This window comes from Actinia tenebrosa, unplaced genomic scaffold, assembly GCF_029948245.1.
Source record: "Actinia tenebrosa isolate PJP-AT-01 unplaced genomic scaffold, QUT_ActTen_1.0 PGA_scaffold7__59_contigs__length_16204524, whole genome shotgun sequence".
NCBI classification, from domain to species: domain Eukaryota; kingdom Metazoa; phylum Cnidaria; class Anthozoa; order Actiniaria; family Actiniidae; genus Actinia; species Actinia tenebrosa.
In genome coordinates, this window is record NW_028292584.1 from 14,936,656 (window position 1) to 14,961,160 (window position 24,505).

Genomic DNA, 24,505 nt, shown 5'->3' on the forward strand with positions numbered 1-24,505 from the left:
ATTGACAATTATTTTCAAAGATGTCAATAGCCCCTGGGTATGCTCAGGCTCCCCCCGTTGGGGCAAGACATTGATAGGCGCATATCTGATTCAGTGTATGTATGATTTGAGACGAGATAAAAATAAAATAAAATAAAATAATTAAAAAAAAAGGTGCATAAACAAATCTATTATTTTCTTTTGTTCTCAATATTGACAACAATTTTGATTTCCAGTTCAAATGCAATGTACTTTTTTCATGCAGCAGTCATGCATACTTTTCCTTATATTTTCATCTTCATTTAAATAATATATAATAGTATCAAATGAAAGATTCCTATACAATCAAGTTATCTGGCAGTCCTTTAATAAACTATAACCATAATAAGCCCCAACTACAAAAACATTTATCAGAAAAATAATTCAACATCCTTATGAGTTACTAAAATAATAAAGTTATTATCAAAACACTATTAATTACAGTTGGACACAATACTCCATTTTAAAGTTTCGTTCCAAGCTGAGGCTGAAGTTTCTGCACATGATAAAAAGTATAGTTTTGCTATGCACGGAAACTGCAGCCTCGACTTGCAACTATTATTCGTGGTCACTCTAACGGAACTCTAAATTGGAGTATTGTGCATTTTAGTTCAATATCTTATGGTTATATACTGTTTACACCACATTTTAAAATGGTCTTTTGTACGGATTTGTTTTCAGTTTCTGGTTCAATAGCTTATGCTAATAATATTATTTACTTATATAAGGCAAACAAAATGACTCTTAAATGACAAAACATGTCTCATGCTAAAAAGGTCGACAATAGACGCTCTCAGTCATAGGGGGAGGGCAAAGTGCCATTTACCAAAACACAAGCATGCGTACGCATTAAATCTTTAAAGTTTTCTTCCATATCCAAAGGTTTAGTAAATTGTTTCGGAGGGTAGGGCACTGGAGGGGTTGCCTTCCTAGCTATGCCAATGCCTGTTATCTTGCATCTTACAGTTCAGCCTTACAAGCAAGACTATTTTCCTACCTTGAACATATTCATTTTAAAGGTTAGTCTAATGATAATATTTTACAGGTTTTGCACCACCACTTCAAGTAGAGATTCAATAGAAGATGGCTACCAGCAGTTGATCGAAAGGTACTTCACCTATTACTGCTGGCTATTTCCCTTTCAACTGCATCAATAAATGATTAAAAACAAAAGTAACACGTCAGCATCGTTTTGTCAAAAGAGCCTCCTAATTCCAAGGTTACTGAATCCTCTGTTTACAGCATTCATGTTAGACAGCAGGGAACAATATGATTGTTTCAGATGAGAAAGAAGAATTCAATTCCTTAGAGCAAAGGCATTGAATTGTTCTGCCATCTAAAATTGCTGCTGGCATAAACCTCTATTATTACTCCTTAGAATTCTAACATGACATTACAAGTTAACTACATACACAATACTTCAAATGTAGACATTATGAAATTGACTTAATCTATAAGGGTATAAATTTCCTTATTTCAGACCGAGTACATGGTCCTTTTCCATGCGGCAGTCATTATGGCCTTAACTATAAATTTTCTCCAATGTAGCCTCTCCTTCAAACCAGTAAAAATAAGATTACACAGGTTTAAACAAATATTGTGGGTAAACTTTTTATCATAGAAAATAGCAATACATTATTTTCAAGCTCAAACTAGATGTCTGTAAATGGCGAAGAAGCCTGAAGCGAGATGAGGTTTTACCCCCGTCTCTAGACCATGATCCTTTTCACACTGCTTTTGTTCTTCAATTATGACTATTGTTCCTGTATTCTCTAAGGAATCAAAAATTTTAATATGAAAGAATTTTAAAAACTATTATGGTGTAGAGTCGGGGGTAAAACGTCATCTCGCTTCGGGCTTATATACAAAGTCTATTGTTGATTCCCATAGGAATAAACATTGTGCTGTATGGTCAAGGTCCACTCCCTTGAAAATAAGATTTTCTATAATTTTCATATTATTATTATTTATCTCAAATTAAGTTACTGGTAAACGAAGAAATATCAATCAACAAGGGAATAACACATGATCTGAAATGGGGAAAAAATCCCTGGGTACAAAAAGTAAATATAATGGTCTTTTCCAAGAGTAAAGCAATGGTGCATTCTGGTCTAGCTTGGGTACCAAGTACAAACACCATTCCTTGTATGGTGTCGTATGCACCCAAGTAAGACCAGAATGCAACTTGTTTGTTAGATGATCAAAGGCCTTATGTTATCCAGAAGTTTAGTTTACTGATTCCCACCCCATCCACCACCACCTCGACCTCCACCTCGTCCACCTCTACCATACCCTTGACCATATCCAACTCCTGATGCTCCATAATAACCGGTGCTAGCAGCTGGCCATCCTCCATCAGAACTGAAACCATATCCTGTACCCCCTGAACTGAATATGTCACCTGATCCATACCCAGTAGAACCAGCGTTGTACCCAGTTGAGTCAAATCCTCCACTCGAGCCATATGCTCCTGCGTTGTATCCACCGGATCTATATCCACCTGAGCCATACCCTCCTCGGCCTGAGCTGAACCCAGCTCCAGAACCATACTGCCCATATCCTCCTCCATCGCCTCCTGCACTATATCCACTGTATGTACGATAACCAGATCGGTCAGGATTATTTTGGTACGTGCCTCCACCACGCCCTCTTTTGGATGCTCTGCTAACCTTTAATTGTCGTCCCTCGAAATCCTGTTGAAAAAAGAGATTTCGATTTCAAAACTAAATGGACTGTAAATTTAATGCAAACGGACACCTCACTATAGCAGAGGAGAAACAATTTGCCACAAAAAAACAGTGACAAATAAATGATGCTTGCCCAATGGTGTCCTCTGCAACAAATGCTGGCTGTACATACTAAAAAGTATCGTTTTGTATGGTTGCTTGTCGCCAGTCATGAAAAATAAATCTAATACTGTCTAATACAGAAAAAGGAATGGATGTTGCCACATGCAATTAATATTATTATTATAATATCCAAGCCTTCATTGAGAAGTTTTCTTTTCATCGATTAAAAAGTTAGTTGGGAGTAAAAGTAAAATTGCCAAAGCAGAAAAATAAAATGTTTTTTAATCTTGAATTAGAGGTTTTGCGCCATTTGATGGCAGCCATGACAGGAGGCAGGAACGATTGAATCTGGTCTAATTTGATCTTCATTTACATGAGAAAGAATGCAGTTTCCCAGGAGCAAAGGCTATTTTTGTGCCTCCTGTTATGGCTGCCATACATGATACTCAAGGAAAGTGAATCTCCACCTTAACGTTGTCTTTCCTTGGGTGAATAAGTGAATAATCAGGGGATCAAGGGTGGTGCAGTAGTAGTAGTTCCCTAGCCTCTCACTTATGGGGTCTCGGATCCGCATGGACTCAGCATACATGTGGGGAGAATTTACTTGGTCCCTCCCTTGGTTAAAGGACTTCTCTCCAGGTTCTCTGGTTAATTTTCCTCCCTCCAAAACAAGCTTAATTCCAATTTAATCTATGAGTCATGCTCTGACTTGGATCAGCCCAGAGGTTGTTTCAGGGTTCGATCTGTGAGTTAGCCGTGCCTTGACTTAGATCAGCCCAGAGGTTGTTTCAGGGTTTAATCTGTGAGTTAGCCATGACCTGACTTAGAACAGTCCAGAGGTTGTTTCAGGGTTCGATCTGTGAGTTAGCCGTGCCCTGACTTAGATCAGCCCAGAGGTTGTTTAAAGCTTTGATGTGGGAGTTAGCCATGCTCTATATCAGTGAGCCTTGTTGATGTCTTTGAATTGATTAAAGTGAGGTTATTTTAAATGAATGGAATCCAGAAAAAGTCAGATAAGTTATTCGAAATATTGAATATTTGAAATATTTGACTTTCCTAAACCAAAGTGTATGTACGTAATAGCTGACAACAAAGGAAGAAATTTAAGGTCTTAAAATAGGATGCAAGAAAGAACCTCAATAACACTGTTCCAAGAGATATCAGTAAATATCTCAATGTAACAATACATGTATAGACAATAATTCCAAAAAGTGTTCTGTAGTTTTACTTCATTGATAACTCAAAGCCAATAATATCACTTATCAGAGCCTCTGGAATCATCTCTCGAAGGTTTTCAACAGTAGAACCACATAAATAACCTCAAACAATCATTGTTTATACATCGTAAGCATCAATAGGATTCATAACATCGTGCAGCAAAGATTTGAGACAGGATTTTTGAATAACTATCTGCAAGCAGGCAAACTTCAACAAGCATGATTCTATTAATTTTTTAGCTTCAATTCTAATCTCATTTTACTGTACATCTAGTATGACTTCCAAACTGACATGCCATTTTATTGACAAAATTTTCAGGCCATAGTATGGTATTCAGCAAAATAAATAAATAAGACCAATCATTTCCTTTACGAAAAATATCTAATCAGCTTATGAATTATGAAATCACAGACTGGAAAAAGTCAGAATCTGCAACAACATGTATCAAAAATTGCAATGAAATTTAAATTCAGACCAAAAGTTTGAACGCCAGAAAAAAGACTATTTTGGAAAAAATTTAGTTGACATCAAATTCAACCAAAGTGGATTTTCAAAGCTTGTTTAGACCTGTTCAGCAGATTTTATTTTGTTCATACCGACTCAAAACAGAATTCGACTGCACGGTAGGCTGCAAATGTAGTTGATTAGAATCCATTTTGTAATTTTATTTAAGACTAACCATTCCATTACACTCTTCAATAGCCATTGGAACGTTTTCAGCATTATAAAGAGTAATAAAGCCAAAGCCTCGGGATCTATTTGTTTCTTTGTCTTTCAGAATGGTGACTGCAGATGAAAATTAATGTAAATATAGTCAGAGGAGTTCTTTTATTCATCGATTTAACAAAAAAAAAAAAAACAAAAAAAGAAAGAAAACTGGATCTTAGGGGTTAAGTGTGCAGATATACATCAGATTATAGCTGTCAAAATTATAGGATAGCACTTTCAGAGTCATTTAACAAACAGTTATCATCAATGCACAATCTATAGTTCAGTTAGAACACTTTGAACAACGACTACTGAAATACAAACAGAATTAGAGGAAACTATCTCATCATACAAGCAAACACATCATGAATGCACGCTGTACAATAATTCAATGTTAGTAGATATCAACAGTTAGATCATAGTTTTCGTGGTATATTCTTTTATTAACAGACAATATCATAAGCAAAAGGTTAAGTTGCTGAAAACATCATGAATGCACAATGTATAATATTTCCATGTTGGAATACAGGCTGATGTATTTCGCAGTATAACATTTTATAGACCATGACTTTTGTTGCCAACTGGACACAGAATTTATCATGAATGCACAGGTAACAATACCGGCAGGGTAAAATCAAAAATGCTGCAAGAAAAGAATCAAAGCAAGCAACAAATGCATGTTGAATGGCATCAAGAATGCACAATTATGTATATTCTTTCTTAATTTCATTCTTTTTAAGTCAGTGAATGGCTCGTTCATCAGTCCCGGTTCGTTAGAGCACTATTCATGTGTGTTTCTGCCACCAAGACAATGTTAACTCCAAAGGTGGTACCTTTTTACATCAATCAAATTTACAATGGTTCTAAGTTAGGATTTTTTTTGATTGATCGAAGCCAGAATTCAGACATCCCAAACTCATACCAGTCATAAAAAGAGCTATAGAGTTGCTCCACTATAACTTTGATAAGTATAACACACATAAAAGCAATAGTACTGTTTCTTTGACAAAATGGACCCAAGATAATCTTGGATGTGGGGCTAACATGAAAATACCAAATAAATCACACTTTTTCTCCATTGAATTCTTAGTATTTCTTTTGTATTTCCGTGTTAGCCCCACATCCAAGATGATTTTGAGATGGGTCAATATTCCATAAGTCGTTTCATCATGAAACTCTCTGTAAATAGGGGAGGTATAGATAATTTTTTGAACTAGACAATATCAGAAAAAATCAAATTTCCAACAAAGAAATCGCAGCCTTTGAAAGCGCCAATGCAATCCATCCATCAGTTAAGAACTCTGAAACCAATTTCAATCCAATCTTTATAAAGAGAATAAAACAAGCAATACTGTGAACTCGTCAAACTTTAAGTATCTATAAAGTTTGGTATTATTGGCTCAACCCAAATACTAGTAATACAACGGATTTTTGAGTTTCGCTTTATGAGCTTTACAGGAATACGAATGACTAGGCTCAAAGCTCGTGGCAGTGAATAACGTAGTAAACTCATGAGTCAAATACACCAAAACAAGTCAAAAATAGTCCTAATGAATGCTTTATAGATAAATAAGATATTTTTAAAGCAATCAGAGATAAACGAAGACTAAAAATCTAGTTTTTAATCTTCAGATTTTTTAGAACTTGAAGACCACGAGGTCTTTCAGATCTCATCTCAATCACTCACCGTCTTCGACCTCGAACTTTTCAAATTTTATGCGTAGATCATCCTCTGTTGTCTTGAATGGAAGATTTCCTACGTAAAGCTTGTTTTTATCTAGAGTTTCTTCCATTTTGATGATATAAAACTCTCGTAGAATAAAGAAAAGACTATACTTCGAAGAACAGATCGATCGATATCCCGATGACAGTGTAAATTATTTTTAGCAGTCAAACTGGTTTAAACAGGTTTTTTGATGCTTGCGTAACATCAATATAAGACCACTTTCGATTGGCTAGTATTATGGCCAACACAGGAACCAAAACTTGATTAATGCAAGATTAATTCTGCATGCGTGTAACTAACGGTCACCAAAATGTTACGACATTGTCCTTGAATGGGCCTTTTCACCCGCCAACCTTGTTAGTTTGGTTAATATTAATTATGATTTGGAAAATAGATTCCTCCACGCGTAAGAGAAGGAAAGGGAGGGGGGCTGGGAATGAGCGAAGGGCGCCTGCTTTGGAGATCCCGCATTCCGTCGTCTTTCTCGTTCATATGCTCCATGATGCTTCACCCCAATTAACAAAGCGCCGATACGCAGGCTTATATACGCTGCTAGGGCGTCGTTCTCTCATCCAAGGTAATATGCGAGTTGATCATGAGTTGAGTGATTGTTGTGTTGTTCTCTTCTATGCTAAGACAATTTTCCAGCTTCGGGTTCTCGGCTTTCCTCGCTCCGTAAAAAATAACAAACATGGTAAGAACATGCGTAATAGGTAGATGAAACGACTGAAGAAGAGGGCCATACAAGCCTGTCAGTCGTTTCATCTAAGGCTCGTAATTTATCAATTATGCATGTTCTTATTTGATATCCGAGCCCATCCCACACGGCCTACTGCCTCATCTAACAAACATGGTAGTTGAGAGGTGTGGATATTCGAATGCAATAGGCAATAGTGTATATGAGGCCCCGTCCACACGTATCCGGAAATTTTTGTACCCGCAATTTTTTTTTTTTTTTTTGTTTTTTGCGGATACAAAAATGTTCGCGCCCACACGCAGCGTATTCGAATCGTTTTCACTGTCCATACGTATCCGGAAATTTCATGATCTGCCCTAATGCACGCTAGTGCCTAGTCCTTTTGACGGATAGTTTTTCTTATTGAGCATGCGCGAAATCGTGTTTACGTCATCGTATTCGAAAATTTACGGATACGACCGTCCACACGTATCCGTATTCGGAGCGTATTCGAAAATTTCCACTCTGGAGACCGTTTTCGAAAATTTCCGGATACGGATACAAAAATTTCCGGGCACGTGTGGACGCAACCCGTATCCGCAAAAAAAATTTGCGGGTACAAAAATTTGTGAATAGACGGGGTGGACGGGGTGTGGACGAGGCTTGAAAGGATTGATGATCCCACAGGCATCTAGTTTTAAATTCTACAGTACATATAATTAAAGTTCTTTATTATTTACAGCAGACATAATCAGGCCTAGGGTTATCACAATAAACCGTTTTCTCAAGGTTGCGTCCGCATCCAAATTTAAGAAACTTGAGGGCCACGACACCAGAACACGAGTATTATCATGCATTGCTATGATTTTTTTTCCGATAAGAATTCATAAAATCGATTATTCTCCTCTTTAAATATAAAACTTTCTTCTCAATTTGACTGAATTTGCGTTTTTCAGTTTTGTGGCCCGTCGAGTTGGTGCGCACGCAACCTTGAGGAAACGGGCTATATATATCTTAAAATACATTTAATTTTCATAAATTTCGTTAACGACATATAGATAACGCATATTTTTTTGAAAGTTCTCTTTATTAAAATGGTCTCCAAAACTGGTCTCCATTTGAGAAGCAGTAAGATTCATTGGACTGACTAAGTGTTCCAGGAAATGCATTGGTGTTCGAAAGGTGACTTGAACAAATTGGTATGAATTGGACAGCGGTATTAACGTGTAGAGGTTGACACGACCGCGACTGAACAACCACGCCTTGAGACATCGGAGAAGGAATACCTGGCGTAAAGTTACGATCACGTGCCATAATACTCGGCCCACGTGCACTATTATCTATGTACATTCTGTTCTGTGTATTGGTTGAGATTCCGACCAAGTGGGACATAGTTTGAGTTCTTATTCTTTCGCTTGTTTCCATGACAACGTGGTCGGGGAAGATGCAATGTCCTACTTCTGGAGCACATCTGCAACAACCGACATTCACGCCTGTTGGGATAAGGTTCTGGCTTACCACAGTGGTTGTAGCGGGTACTGAAACAAGAAAAATAAACAACTAATAATATAAGCTATGGTCGTGTTGGGCAATCAAGAGGGAAGAGATGAGAGCAGGAGTATCCCAGAATGGATTGCGAGTGAGATACAATTAATATTTCACAGTCTTGCTAACAACTGACTATTAACCAAGTGCTATCCTCGGAAAAACAAGGAACAGTTTACCAACTGGGTTTTTATTGATACCGGAGTGATCAATAGAGGTTTTGCACCATCCCTTGATGGCAGCGATGTTAGATGATAGCAGGAATCATACAATCTCGATGGTTTTACATGAGAAAGAATTCAATTCCGGAGAGCAAAGGGATTTTATTGTTTTGCCATCTAACCACAGGCAGCCCAAGCTGTATTGTAGGGAGCGGGCACGTAATGACGTAGAACCTCTATACAACACTCGCGACCGGGAAATCGGGGTAAGTCTTACCGTCAATCGAGCAATGAAACAGAGACCTTTAGCATCAGGTTTACCGCTAACCGCTATAGGAATCAGGCTCAGAAACAAGCCCGTAAACACCGATAAACACTCAGCTTCAATGAAATTCAATATGGCGACTCTTCCAGCAACAGCTTCGTTATAACGCCTTGCTAAATGTCAAAAAGTCAGACGGAAAGCGCCCGACGTCAAAGTGCAGTTTGAGGTTTGCGGTACCCAGCAAGAAATTCGTGCTAAAAATCTCTAATAGTTTCCATTTAACTTCTTACGATACTCATGTACCTTTTTAACGTACTCAATGAGATTTAGTGCAAAGCTTTGCAAGTCTACGGTCTAGAGTGCAAGCAATATAACCTGAAACTTTAGTAATACTTAATAGCACAATTTCATGCAAATTCCATTGTTTTCTATTGTTTAATTAGCACTATTTTGTACTATTAAGTAATTAGTGTTTCATGGTTTCATTGTTTGCACTCTACTGAGGTCTACCGAACTTACTAATTTGTGCAAATTTGTGCAACTCCTTGCAAAGTGTTTCACGGATATATGGTATGCGCGAAACGGCTTTAAAAACCGCTGCGCATGCGCCAAAATTCCCGCCTGTTGCAGAAAACAAGATGGCGGACGAGAAAGTGTTTCCCGTGCTTCAGAATGCTCATATTTCCAATGACCCCCAGGCGTTTCAGTTTGACTTTGATTGGCGATCGAGAGCAAGCAGATAGATCTGTAGACCCTATTTAACATGTCCATAGTCTTTGAAAGAGTCTACACCGGACATCGTGTTACTCATCTGTTTCGTTTTCATGATAAACTACGGCATATAATCAAGGTGTTTGAGATAAAAACTGCGATTTTCGGAAGGAAAAATGCTAAATAGGAATCCTTTCCTCGTCCGCCATTTTGTCAGAGCGCCTGGGATAAATTCAGCGGTAAACCACATTGCGCACTCTCAGTTGATATTTAAATTAGCCAATCAGCTGTTTTTAAGCCGTGTCGATATGCACTCTATTCGATTTTCCTGTCGCTACTGTTGTTTTGATCTGCGCGTAGCAATGAAAACAGTAGTAAAGGGGTAAGATCTAACGACTTTAGCAATAAATACAATCAGTATTCCACGTACCACTTTTCCGTCGGTTGCGCAGTCCCCGCAGATGTTTCACAGTCACTTCCAGTATGTCAGCTTTCTCTAGTTTAGTGTATCGGGAACTCTGGAATTTGTTGCGAACAGTAAAATGTTTATTAGAGAACGATCAATTAAAGCGTCTTCAATGTTCCTGCATGCTCAGACAACTCAAGGACAGTTCATTTTTCACGGGCATGGGGGTGGGGTGGGGGGGGGGGGAGAGGGGAGGGCAGCTTTTGGGATTTTGTAGATTAATCTGCGACGACGACGTCAACCGATAGTGTAAAAAATTTCATTTTAGGCTTTCGCGCCCTCAAAGTTTCCCTGCTAGCAGAGCCTATTTTCCTTTTGTTTTGGTTGAGAGAGAAAAATAGACTCTGCCGATGTAGGACGTTATTTCTGTCGCGCATGCGTGGCGTAACTTAGCAACGCTGCCATGATTTTGACAGCCGCTCTCGTCAAACGATGTTTGGCGCCACGGTGTGTTACATTTGCTCATGCGCACTACATGTAATCGGTTAAAAACCGATTTTAAAACTGGTTTTGTTCGTCCACAATCGTGGACGGCGGTGTATCAAAAGAAACGCTCTACATCGGCAGAGTCTCCTTCCTCCCCGCCTGAAAGAAGGGAGAGAAAGAGAAGAGAGACTCTGCTAGCAGGGAACCTCAAAGTCTGTCTTGCCTGTGGATGAGTTGACTTCACTGGTAATGTTTTAAATGAATTCTCCAATAAACAGAACCTCAAATAACAATTCTTTAAATTTCCGGTTGACGTCGCCGTCGTAGATTCGTGGTCCCCTTTAAAGCAGGATATATTTTTAATATTTTTTAAATTTAGTCATGATAATTTTATAATTATTTTTGGCGTACCCCCTTCCCCCCTTTCCCCAACTTTTCCTAAATGTCAAGTCAAGTCAAGTCAAGTCAAGTCAAGGCAACGTATGTCATATGCTTTACGTGTCCTCCCTAAATCTTAACCCCCCCCCCCCTCCCCCCATGCCCGTAAAAACTGATGGTCCCTCAGTACTGACCAACATTTGAACCAAAGTTTAGGCAACATTTTAACCCAACAATGACAAACGGTCCTTCTAAAGCCTGGTTTTCACGGCCGACTGAATCGGAGTTGGAAACGGGAACCGTTCGTGCGTGGAATTAGTAAGCCTTCCGTTCCTTTCATGGAATCATCCTCGGGATTGACACAGGGGTAAAATTCTTCGCTCGTTTCTCGCGAGAATAAGCGACAGAACTTTAACCCTGGGTTTCCAAGAATTTAGTGAATTTTCTCGCTTCCCGATTGATCTAGATCCGAGGGAAATCGGAGGACATACCGATAAATTACGTCCGCCTCGAGACTCCAAATCAATTTGACGCTAGATGACGAAAATCGTGGTAAATAAGAAAACATACCACGGAAAACTGGAGAAAAATCGTTAAATATCTCATTTTATGTTTACTTACATCTCTGTTTTGTGCCTCTAAAACGAGTTTTTTCAACTCGTCCAAGCTTTTATTGATGCGTTCGCGACGTCTCTTCTCCATAATTGGCTTAGACCACTAAACAAAATAGAGTCAAATGGTTCAAAACTTACAACTTTACTTACCATTATCGTTGAAATGCGACCCGCGAAGCTCGATGTCTAAAATAATTTAGTCAAAAATTTCTCTTGTCGGCGAAGGAGACATCACGCTTCGCGGGTCGCACTTCAACGATAATGTCAGTAATACATTATTGCACCTACATAAACTTAACTATGGATGCATTTTATAATAACTGGATTAGTTGTGATCATGCAATTAACGGTGACTTGCGATATGGAATGGATTGGAAGTGAGCGATGGCGATGGCACACTTATTTTGACCGTTACGCGTGGTTCAAGTTAGATCATGAAGGATTTGTTCGATTGGATTTTGTATCACCTTTCTTCCTTCGGTTTCGCTTTCGCTCATCTTCGACCCAGCGACAGAATCTTGGACCATTTTTCCTCCGAAAACACAAGTTTAGGAATTCTTAATCAACTGAATGTGAAAAGCTACGAAATTGGAATGAACGCTCAGACAAACTGCAACCCTTCTCGAAGCGCGCCTTTACAGATCTGCTTCGATTATTTACTGTTGTAGACCGTGGGAAAAAAAGGGTATTAAAAGTTTCCAACAGTTCGTCAAGCCGTGCTATTGTGAGTTGAAGTGGTTCAAATTATACGCTTGGACGATCTGATCTCAAGCGCGTGAAGATTACAACTGGACGAACGAAAATGTATGATTAGCACCTAAAAGTAATTCATTTAGGATATCAACTTTATCGAATAAGTATAATGGTATAGGTAGGTATATAATGGAGTTCTTGATTGGCAGAGATAAAAGCCGTTTAAATTAATTCGAAGTTAATGAAAGTCGCAGCTTCAGATCAATCCGATGAACTTTTAAGTTAACATTAATAAGCCATTTACTAACAGTATCCAATCGAAGTCCGTGAGAACGGCGGAATATGATTGGACGAACGAACTAGTGCCCTGCGTAGATCTGTGTTTAAGACCTAAAGCTCCATTATTGGACTGCTTTATTAAGACACAAAGAGTAAGGTAAATACGGAATTACAGAGTAGAGAGCAAGCACACGTGTTTTACTATTGTCTTGTAAAAGGCCATTCAACGCTCCGACTGCAGATGGTCAAAAGACAAAGGAACTGTAAACGACGTTGCACAGAAAGTACAATGATTTCGGGTTTTTTCCCACGCTTTGGTTACAGCTACGACTTCAAGTTCGGTACGCCAAAATAAAGCAAACGATAGCTGATTAGATTTAACGCTTAAGTAACGATGCAGATAAGAACGATAGCACTCAACGGCATGGAATGTAGAAAGGTGATAATTGTAGTATTGTTTAAACCAATCTTCTTATTGGTCGAAACACGAAAAATGGAGAAGTATATTTTTTGTGATATTTAACTACTGACAAACTAACTTTTAGTGATAAATCTTCTGTGCTTCAATACGACAGAAATTCTACGTGGGGAAAATGACAAATTTGAGGCTTTTTCTTTCTATTGTTTTTGGGTGTTGTGATTGGTTGAAAACCTTAAACTCAAAAGTAAGCGTCTTAAGAAGCGACTTTTAGTTCATATTTTTTCACAAACATCTCTCCATAGCTTGATACATCCCCAGTAGAAAATCTCAAAATATTCTGATGTGGGGCAAGCGATATGCCGCAGAACAATAGAAAGCGCTATCGTTCTTATTAGGAGCATTACTTAAGGAATTATCTTTCAAAATACAAAGGATGAACACGAGCAAAATTCCCTTTGTGAGAATCAAAGTCTTTGATGTTCGCTATGCGCATGTAGAACTTTCTATATATATATAAATATTTTAATTTTTCAGGATTTTTTAAAAAAAAATCTGGATCGATTATGGAAAACAGTAGCAAATACACAAATTTCGATCGACCTGCAATAGACGGAATATCCATAGCAGAGAAGCCTTATGTAAAATTTGCACGGTCGCAACTAGTGTCCCCTGAATCGAATCCAATTCCATTTCTTAAATTAATTTTGTAAACTACTCCAATTATGAACCTTGGAGAAATCCTATGTCGTCGATACTTTTCCCATTTCCCTGTAACCTAAAGGCGCGATTACACGAAGCAATTTTCTCTGCAGCTTGCATACAGTCAATTCAAAAAACGTTGTCGTCGACCGGCTCAAGCCCACGCGACTGGACCGAAAGGAATATGGGTAAAAATCACTGAAGCGGTTAAATATTCGTTTTGAATTTATTGTTCCCGCTAGTAATAAGATAATATTGGCCAGAAACAATCCATCAAATGCATGTCTTTGGGTTTAGGGAAAGGAAAACAAAGTAGTTATGATTCAATTCACAATTTCGAAAATATGAAGGCATTAAAAAAAAAGTCTCCTTCGACACTTCCCGCTCGCCTACGAAGGTTCGCGCTGTAAACCAGGCATAACTAGTCAGATAAAATTATGGAGTCAACTCGGCTTCAATGATTGCTACCCAGAGTTCCTTTCGGTCCAGTCGCGTAGGCTTAAGCTGGTCGACGACAACATTTTTTGAATTGACTGTATATCGCAACGGCGTTACGACACAAGTTGCATGGAGCATTGCAGCGTGTAACCTACAGCGCAATTCGAAAAAATGTTACGAGACAAGTTGCAGCAATCACTGCAAAAAGTAGAATTCGTTTCTACTTTTTGCAACGACTACGTCCACTTGTAATCGCGCCTTTAATCACGGTCCCAATGAGGCAAGGAGAAAAAATTCTCAGTTTCTCTGCGCGAAACTCCATGAGGTCCAAAGTTATGACCTTTGGACAATACCTATGCCGCCGATTCTATCTTCTACTATTTCCCAGTAACCATAAGGCGCTGAAAAACGAGACACAAAAACGTCCAACTTGTCGCGCAACGTTGTTGCGGTGCAAGTTCGAAAACAATGTTGCTCGTTTTACATTCTATCTATCCAACTTGTAACGCAACAAAATCTAGTGTTGCAAGTTGGGACTATCACGGTGATATTCTGCACGCTGATTGGCTACAAGCTACATAATTCAAGATCTACGTTCTACTTTTCGCAACAAGTTTTCCCAACTTGCAACAATAGATTTTGTTGCGTGACAAGTTGGATAGATAGAATGTAAAACCAGCAACATTGTTTTCGAACTTGCACCGCAACAATGTTGTGCGACAAGTTCGACGTTTTTGTGTCTCGTATTTCAGCGCCTTTATTCACGGTCCCAATGCAAAATTGGACGAATCTCATTAATTTTTCTGCCCGAAATCCAAAGTCCAAATACTGACCTTTGAAGAATACTTATGCTGTCGATTCTATTTCTCATTTCCCAGCAGTAACCATTGAACAAATTCTCATTTTCTCTGCCCGAAACTCCAAGGTCCAATCAAAGACCTTTGGAGAAGACTTATCGGATGTCGAATGCTCATTCCAAGTGATCTAAATAACATCTTCCGTACATCGAAACCCTCGACATGGTAAGACCCCGTCCACACGTATCCGGAAATTTTTGCATCCGCAAATATTTATTTTCGGATACGAAAATGTTCGCGTCCAACACGCAGCGTATTCGAATCGTTTTCGAATCGTTTTCACTGTCCACACGTATCCGGAAATTTCATTATCCGCCCCGATGCACGCTAGTGCCTAGTCCATTTGACGGATAGTTTTTTCTATTGAGCATGCGCAAAATCGTGTTTACGTCATCGTATTCGAAAATTTGCGGATACGACCGTCCACACATATCCGTCTTCGAAAATTTCCATTTTGGAGACCGTTTTCGAAAATTTCCGGATACGGATACAAAAATTTCCGGACACGTGTGGACGCAACCCGTATCCGCAAAAAAAAAATTGCGGATACAAAAACTTCCGGATACGTGTGGACGGGGCCTGAGTGTGGATTCCAGTTCATATTTTACTTCGTCAGCCCTCCACATTCGTAATAGCAAATTTTGTACTTCAAATGTCTTACAACAACGAAACATCAAAATTCAATGGAACAAGAAAAATATAACAAACATAAACATTGTATAGAACGGTCTGAACCCAGGTGAATGAATGTTAATCGAAGTATTATGATCATCCGGGTGGATGTAATCCTGAGAAGGACTGTTTGATGTGACTGACGTTTTGACAACCTGAGCGGAAGTCATCTTCAGAGTCAAGTGAAGAATAAACATAAACATAGTTCCAGAATTTTTAAGTTTTGCTCCTAGATATTGGTGTTGTACTCCAAAATGTATAGCCCACTCGGATCTCTATGTTCAAGAATACGAGCATGTCTATTAGTCTTTCCGTCGTCTTAGAAATGCGTTGCATTATGGGGGATGTTTTGAAGACGCTTAATCAGTTGACAAGTAGACATTTTATGCTTCGAGAAACAAGAGAAACTTCAAAACCGAAGCGGCATTTTAGGTTTCCATAGAACAGTTTTCATGACTGTGAAACGCTTACGGCAAGAACACTGTAGTGGCACGACAAGGGATACGCCAGACCAATCACAATGCACGAGAATTTACTCTTCAAATCAAATACCCGGAACACGGCATAAACACGGCGCGGACACGGCGCGGACACGGTCACGGCACTGCCAGTCCAATCACATTGCGCATGTAAAAAATCCGCCAATCAAAATCCTAGAAAACATCACGGTCGCGGCACGGCACGAATACGGCACCTACTTTTTCACGGTCATGCGCAAACTGCTCTAAGACGCCATACAGTGAAACCCCTCTATATCGGACCCTCAGTATACCGGAATTCTCTCTAAACCGGACAAAAATTTTGGTCCGGAAATTTTTTCCATATATCTTTTGTAAAATAAACCTCAGTAAACCGGAACCTCTCTATTCCGGAAAGCGGACGATAATTTCGGTACCAAACGCTATTTGACAATAGAATTCAACCCCGCTAGTCCGGAAGAACGTACCTTTGTTTCGGAACTACCGTCACTAGCGTATTTGCGGGTGTATAGATTGAGTCTACAGAGACAACTTCTAAACTCACAAAATCATTGAGAATTTTCTTTAAATAGTAAATGTTGTTCACAAATAGACATTATAAAGACTAGCTAATTGTTTTCAATATTAATGTTCAAACAGAATGCATAAGGAAGGTTTAGTAGTGTTGAGAAATACTAAAGATCGAATGGTTCTCGAAGTTGCGGCCGCCATGTTTTTTCATGTCACATGGCTTTGGGGTCATTCCCAGTCCATTTTACCGGGGATTTTGTTCAGATCGTATTTAGAATGTTTCTTCTTGGCGTTCTTTTGAAAAAAAGTTAAGAAAATTGCTTAGTTTTTGATCTTATTATTGATATCTTTACTTGAATTTTTGTTTACGTGTTTGTTTATACTGACGCCAAACGATTAGACACAAACAAATTTTCAATAGGTGTGATATCGCACCTATTCAAATCGAAAACAAAAGTAATTTGCAAAAACCTCAGTATACCGGAACCCCCGCTAAACCGGAAATTTTTATCGGTCCCTGCACTGTCTGGTATAGAGGGGTTTCACTGTACAAGTAATAGTGTGCCCTAAAACCACCCCATAATGCAACGCATTCTGCAACTCAGGAAAGGCTATTTAGGCCTGGCACAATTGGCACAATAATTGAATTAAATCTGACCCCTATATAGCATATTATCTCAAGTGTACTTGTCTACCTGTTTAAATCACAAAAATTGAAATTTCATTAGCTCAGAACATCTCACTATTGCCAACGTGGCAGACACACTGTCATTTTCGGGCGACTTTCGTAATATCCATAGGTCTCTCGCTCCAGTACTCCCAGGTTTTAGGTTTATAGGAAGTGGAAGTGGAAGTGGAAGTGGAAGTCTGTAACCCACGGCAGTTTTATACGTAATACATAACATTCAATCGGCACAGGTTCCTGCTCGTAAGGCTTTGACTTGCCGGATTTTTGTAGCAAAAGTAACGGCGTGTCACTGTTTTGCAAATGATCGCTCAACTTATCATGAAGTATCCCATTTAAGGGCTTGCAATGTTATATGTCTTACCTTGTTTCAATGTTTTCAAATGCCGGGCGATATTCTCAATGCTTTTGCATCGAACTGCATTGGACTTGAAATGAAACGATAAATATCTTTACGGTAACGACACTAGAGAAAAACGTTTGCGCATGCGTGCATTTCAGCACGTTTTCTAAGAATTTTGAAGTGTTTGAATGAGAAAATAAATGTTTGTTTTCTCCAAGTATACAAAACATTTCGCGAGCATACTTTTGTCAGACCAAGATACTGTGAAAGAAATAGCCTTAAGTTTCGAGCATGGACACTACGTTTTGGCACTTTGTGAAGTCCAATTTATCAAGAATGTTTGAAAGTCAAATTTACATGTTTTGGCTAATTTGCAAACAGATTCAGAGCATGCGCAGAAGTTTTTCACTCGTGTCTACGGCAGCTGCTGGCTTTCACTAGACGTCATTTCCTGTCTCGTGCGGAATGTACATCAGCTGAATTGCAAGTTTTCAATAGAATTCTTTCTGGCTGACATCGCATGGTGGTTAGTGTTTGACCACCATTTGAAGCAAATGCGATTCAGAGATTTTCATCAGCTGATCGAAATCCAGTAAAAAAAAAATAAAAAAAAAAAAATCCAGTAATTCGCAAAGTAAGCGTTTCAGAGAAAACAAAAGGGGTTTTGAGGACGATCGCCGACGACGTGCTCGATTACTAAACGGACGCAAGTTTGCCGGAGACAGACAATGGTCACTGCCTGTGATACTTGAAACAAACGTGAACTGAGTCTCGCAGTAGTAACGTAGCTTTTCGTTCGTAGTACGCATGCTCAAACTCAACGGATTTCGCAGCTCACTAGGAAACAGGAATGCGAAGATACATCTATTTCAAAAAAAGTTGGAGCCCAAAATCTGAAATATATAGGAAATTGCACGATCTCGAGTACAGCGTTTAGGCGAGGTCAATTTGACAACTTTAAAGACATCACCAGCATCTATAAATTCAGATTTGTACGAGAAGATTGTGCGATTTTTTGTTTATAATACACTCGACAAAATTGAGCGACTTAATTAGGACTCTACAGAGTACAATTTGGGATTTCATTGTACTCCTCTTGTCGAATCAGAAACGAGTAATTTTGTGTATTATGAGAGACGAACGGGATTTTTGTGCTATGTTTTGTGGCTAAAATGCGAAAAATCCCTTTTTTAACTTAAAGGTAGTGCTTCGTATTCCAATCTAAAAGGGAACTACATTGTTTGAAGCATGCTACTTGGTCTCAGATTTCAGATCTCCAACCGAAGTTTCTAAAATAGTTGTATACAGCTAACAATCTTGCAATTCCGACTTAACAAGCGGCATCAAAAGCTTTAGTGGAAGTTCGCAACGATCAGAGGAACTGGTATGGCGATGGGTATGCTGAAATGATTAGCGCAGTCCTTTCATATTGTTGTACATGCTTTTTTAGCACTGCTAATCAAAAAAGGCGACGCCCCTCACCTTAATCGGTTATTAAATGCAATTAAAATACGCATCCAGGCGATTTCATTTTATCCAGAATCAGAGAAATAAGCTTCCATTGATTGTTGATTTTTTCCGACAATACTGTAAAAACCTTTCGCCAAAATCGAAAAAATTAATAGACAACAAGGAAACGCTCCTCGGATGTCTTACTGAAGTGGTTTGGTATCCGCAATTTATTTTCATTTTTTAGCCTGACGAGAGATCACAGAACAAGATACAATATATTTGCATCTTAAAATCCTGCAAATTTTATCGATACCCTGAAACAACCTCTGGGCTGATCAAAGTCAGGGCACGGCTAATTCACAGATCGAACCCTGAAACAACCTCTGGGCTGATCTAAGTCAGGGCATGGTTAACTCACAGATTGAACCCTGGACTGATCTAAGTCAGGGCACGGCTGACTCACAGATCGAATTGTAATTTAGGGTGTTCGGTTGCCGAGACAGGAAAACCGGAAGACCCAGAAGAAATACCGTCGAAGCAAGGAAGCATATTGTGGAACGTTTCGCGCCTATATTCAGAACCGCCTGGATGCTTCATTAAAATTAACACGGGTACAGAAAAGCATTCCTCAGAATCGAAATACGAACAAATGGTTTATTGAAACAGAATAAGCGAAATGAGTAATTAACTAATTCCATATCATACTATTTATTAATGCTGGGTAGACAGACAATCATAAAAGAACTAAGCTAAAACTCAAAAATAAAATCCTTATATTTTTCTCTCTAATCTGCATGCTTGCCAAGGTGCTCATCCTCATCTTCGAAAGCCTTTCAACGACAGCTTCTGACATAGAATGTCACGGAGAATGCACTCATCGGGAAGACGGAACGTCCAATGACTTGGGTCTGGGAATGAATACTCATGCGAGTGGATTCACTGAACAGATCAGAGCTAGCGATTAAACTAGTGAGTGGCCGGCTTACCGGATAACATAAAGTCATAAAAACTATTAAACACTACATTGGCTTCTCATCTTTTCTGAATTCGCTCGAGTGACCACGAAACACTGTTCCAAGTCGAGTTTGGACTTAATATGTTCATGCATTTACTGTATCGTATCAAGTCCATCCTCGACTTGCAGCCATCGTTTCGTGGTCAGGTCTATTGTTTTAATACGGACACGCAAATGAATAAAACAGTCTACTTCTTAGAAACAATGAAGATCCAGTTTCGCTAGATGTTTTTCAATAAGAATATCGAGTCGAAAGCTGGAGTGCTGAACAGGAGCTTCGACATCGATCCGCAAACGGCTCAATCACCAGCTACGTCCTTCGGAACAAAATGGTAACAATGGTTAGAATATACAATTCGACAGACCCATTCAAACAAATTCATTCGTATAAAAATAATAAACATCATCTTGTTGAATCGTGCGTGTTTTACGAGGTTGGATCTTTCAGCTCAAAGGTTGAACTTCAAATTCTGGAACAATATCTGGGCTGATCAAAGTCAAGGAACATCTCAACTCGCAGATCGACCCCTGAAACAACCTCTGGGCTGATCTAAGTCAGAGCACAGCTAACTCGCAGATCGAACCCTGAAATAATCTCTGGGCTGATCCAAGTCAGGGCATGGCTTAACTCACGGATCGAATTGAATCTCCAACGAGTACCCAGCCAACGGAGTACCCTTTAACCCCTCTCTCCAAGCTCTATCTTAAAAGTTATAGCTAGAGCGACAGAGATGAGAGGGCAGTTGTGATCGCTATGGTTTGAATGACTGATATGACAGCCCACCATCGCACTTTGTGGATAGCGGATTTCTTGGTCAAGGCCAAGGTGGTGCATGTTCCCTTGTCAAAAATGTATTGCATAATATATATATTCCCAAGTGAGTGGTGAAATGGCTTCCACGCTGAATAAGAATTAAGAGATGGCTGCGTGGAGGTAGTTAGAACCGAACCAGTCCAATTCATCACAAATGGTTGTTAATTTCTAAGTGCAATCTCAGTTTAGAAAAGTTTAGTCTTGATGAATGGAATTAGACCACGGCAAAGGTGCTTACGACAGTGCAGGGATGTGAATAACGAGTCAAGATTGGGAACCAACGAGGCAGTTGGTTTTAAATCTGTATTATACATTGCTATGGTGACACTAGAGCAGCATAAAGGACTCCTCTTAGTATTTCTTACAACTACATTTACACCAGAGCAAAAGATATACAAATATTTCACAAATGCTGTAACAACCTCGGGAATGTTCTCTGAAGTGAGTAAGATTTCGCAGATTGGATTGTACATTTAATTCTATGGATGGCGAATAAAGTTTAAAATAATGTATTAAGGCACAAAGGAAAGATATGGATAAAAAACAATGTCATCATTAGTTCAATTTGACCATGCCATGTACTCCCTTATAAATTCAAAGTTTACTCAACAAGACTTTGTAGGATCTTCAGCAGAAAGGATACGAATCAGCAGGATGTTCGTACAGAATATGCAATACTGTTACGGGATAAATGAGTATTCCCATTTAAGATCTTATGAACTCAATTCGGATTCCATTTCGGAAGGCAAGAGAGACACGGATTTGAGTCAACTTTAATTTGAATAAGTTCTTTGCTTTGGTGTAAATGTAGTTTTGACTGAACTGTTTAACCCAATTTCTTATCACGATTTCTAACAAGCAAAACAGCAGAACAGAATCATTCAGCAAACACTGAGCACCTTTTTGAAATAACTATATGACTGTTAATCTGGAGTGCCTTTACCACCACATAGTAACACCATAAATAAATATATAAGTTTATAACACACTCAACAAAATTACTCTATTCTGATTGGACAAGAGGAGTACAATTAAATCTCAAATTGTACTCTGTAGAGTTCCAATTAAATTCCTCAATTTTGTTGAGTGTATTATAAGCAAAAAATCGCACAATGTTCTCATACAATTCGGATTTTATAGATACTGGTGATATTACCTATAAATTCTTAATTGTACTCGAGATCATGCGATTTCCTATACAAATATATGATTGAAGAAAACACCTTTGGAGAAGGTACCATTTTTTATTGAGGGAGGGCTTCAGCTTCAGAGGGAAGGCTCATTAGTAAACATTTGAGCTTTTGTGGAGGCTCAAACCGTTTTAAAAGCTGTTTCTTTGTTGAATTAATAAGGGGATCACTTAGGCCGTGAAGTCACTTAATAGAAGGGTTTTACTGAGTGAACGGAGGAGGGCTACAACCATTCTAAGAATGTTTACTCTGATTCCCCCACTGCTCCCCCCACCCAATAAAGAATGCACCTTCCCTTGGCTTGCCTGTACTTGTTAAAATCTAAATTTGTTGAGACTGTTTAAAGCAAGTTTCTTAAAATGTCTTCAATACTGGTTATAACTGTGTACTAACCTCCTGCAGAATAGCCGCCGCCGCCAGAAGAAGGTGGACCATAGCTTGAACGTTCATAAGGTGCCCCATACCCTCTATCGCTGCTTGCACCATAGCCTCTGTCACCACTAGCTCCATAGCTACTTCTTTCATAGCCTCGTTCACTACCATAGCCGTGGTCAGCAGGGGGATATCGATCTGTGCTGCTGTATCTGTCAGGGTAGCCAGCTCTTTCACTTCCATACCGGTCACCACCAGGAGGACCATAGCCACGATCACTGCTTGAATACCCCCTATCTGGGGGAGGATACTTGTCTGCATATCCTCTGTCACTCCCATAGCTGGGTGGCCTCTCTCGTTCATAATCCCTTTGGGGTGGGTATCCACTGCGATCAGGAGGAGGAGGTCTACGATCAGGAGGTGGCCTATCGTATCTGTCATAACCATTGTAAGGACCATCCCTCTCTGGTGGCATAGGTCCTCGGCGTGGAGCTGGTGGTGGGGGTCCACCCCTGGGTGGTGGGCCACGTCCTGATGACATATCTCTACCAAATGGGGGTCCTCTTCCTGGTGGGGGTCCCCTTGGAGGACCTCTTGGGGGTCCTCTAGGCCCTCCTCCTCCTCCTCCACGCCTAGCTGGTCTAGCAGATTCCTTGTCTTGAGCATATTCAATGTTAAGGGCTCGCCCAAAAATTTCCTTTAAAAACAAATATGCAAGAAAGTTATCATTGTCACCGGTTTTCCTCCCGGTTTTCCTCCCTCCGCAATTTCTAAATTCCAATTGGAATTACAGTGGATGAAGAGCCACTCTGTGGAAATGCCACTGCTAAATCCCATTTATCTCATTTTATCTATTTATTTTTATTTATTTGGGGTCCAACAAACTCTACTCACAAGTGACACTGAGATTAAGAATTAAAACAGACTCAAGAGGTGAAATGAAAGTTTAGAATAAAATCATTGAGTAGTATAATTTCATACTTATTTTACATATTATAAACAAAGGCCAAAAGTACTTTCCAATGGGTGACCAAATTTTTCAAATATTTAACCACAGTGACAGATTTGTTAATTCAATTATGTTCTACGAAGTACTTGTTATCCAAGGACTTAAAAAATGTTCTACTGCAGTACTGACTATCGTGTTTTTTTTTTTACCTTTCCCTTGCCGCTCTCACCACCCATCTGCTTCATGGCGTCAGAAGCGTCTCTGTCATCCCTAAACGTCACGTAACCAAAGTTTCTACTTCTTCTCGTCTCCCGGTCATACACGACTATGACTACAAGTAAAATGTAATACTAAATCAAAGTTCTATCGACTTAAGTAATCATACATTAAAACAGATGGATAATTTTTGAGTTAAATGATTCGCAAAGATATAAAATATCATACCCAAGAATACTAAATGATAAGAACACCAAGCTTTTGTTGTAAAGTTTATATTATTTCCATTAGAAATGTTTGTTAAAGCATTTAAAGGCGAAAAAAAAAAGATTTAGAGGAAAGAAAGTCTCAATGAACATGTCTTGGCTTACTGTCTTCTGTTTCCCAGCGAGAGAAAGCGCTTGCCAAAGCTTTTTCGTCGCATTCGCTTGGTAGACCACCGATAAAGAGCTTCTTCTTTCCATCTCCCGACATATTTGAAACCCAAAACCACCTAGAAAACAAGGGATTTAAGATAAAGAAATGCCTCTAAAATAATCTGGAGACATCTAAAACTATTGTACGATGCTAGAAATGCGTATTTTTCAAATATAATTGAAGATACCTTGAGGGGGAAAATATCAATATTCTTCTCTGACTTGGACGCAAACAAGATGGCTGAACACTTCCTCAGTCGAACGTGATCCAAACACATGGTCATGCATCCAACCAATCAAAACA

At 39.2% G+C, this 24,505-nt stretch overlaps 2 protein-coding genes across 4 annotated transcripts; both read right to left on the minus strand.

Moving 5' to 3' along the window:
- Positions 1-324: 324 nt before the first annotated feature.
- LOC116299048 (uncharacterized) lies at positions 325-6,620 on the minus strand. Its single transcript, XM_031707673.2, has 3 exons — positions 6,421-6,620; positions 4,705-4,811; positions 325-2,711 (listed from the first exon to the last, which is right to left on the minus strand). The coding sequence occupies exons 1-3, from the start codon at positions 6,524-6,526 to the stop codon at positions 2,250-2,252; spliced, it is 675 nt and encodes a 224-aa protein (XP_031563533.2). The 5' UTR covers positions 6,527-6,620; the 3' UTR covers positions 325-2,249.
- Positions 6,621-7,849: 1,229 nt separating this feature from the next.
- LOC116299044 (uncharacterized) lies at positions 7,850-24,475 on the minus strand. 3 transcript variants are annotated; one of them, XR_016121719.1, is made up of 6 exons: positions 24,390-24,475; positions 24,157-24,278; positions 23,779-23,900; positions 22,642-23,317; positions 11,709-11,804; positions 10,293-10,335 (listed from the first exon to the last, which is right to left on the minus strand). XR_016121719.1 is itself a non-coding variant. In XM_089040068.1 (5 exons), exons 2-5 carry the CDS (start codon positions 23,284-23,286, stop codon positions 8,225-8,227), a joined length of 1,278 nt encoding a protein of 425 aa, XP_088896194.1. In that variant the 5' UTR covers positions 23,287-23,317; positions 23,779-23,900; the 3' UTR covers positions 7,850-8,224. The 3 variants fall into 3 exon arrangements, 2 of the variants coding, with proteins under 2 accessions (XP_088896194.1, XP_031563529.1); XM_089040068.1 differs by lacking the exons at positions 24,157-24,278; positions 24,390-24,475 and adding an exon at positions 7,850-8,673 and having other exon boundaries at positions 10,248-10,335; XM_031707669.2 differs by lacking the exons at positions 10,293-10,335; positions 11,709-11,804 and adding an exon at positions 19,870-20,561.
- Between the last annotated feature and the right edge of the window lie 30 nt (positions 24,476-24,505).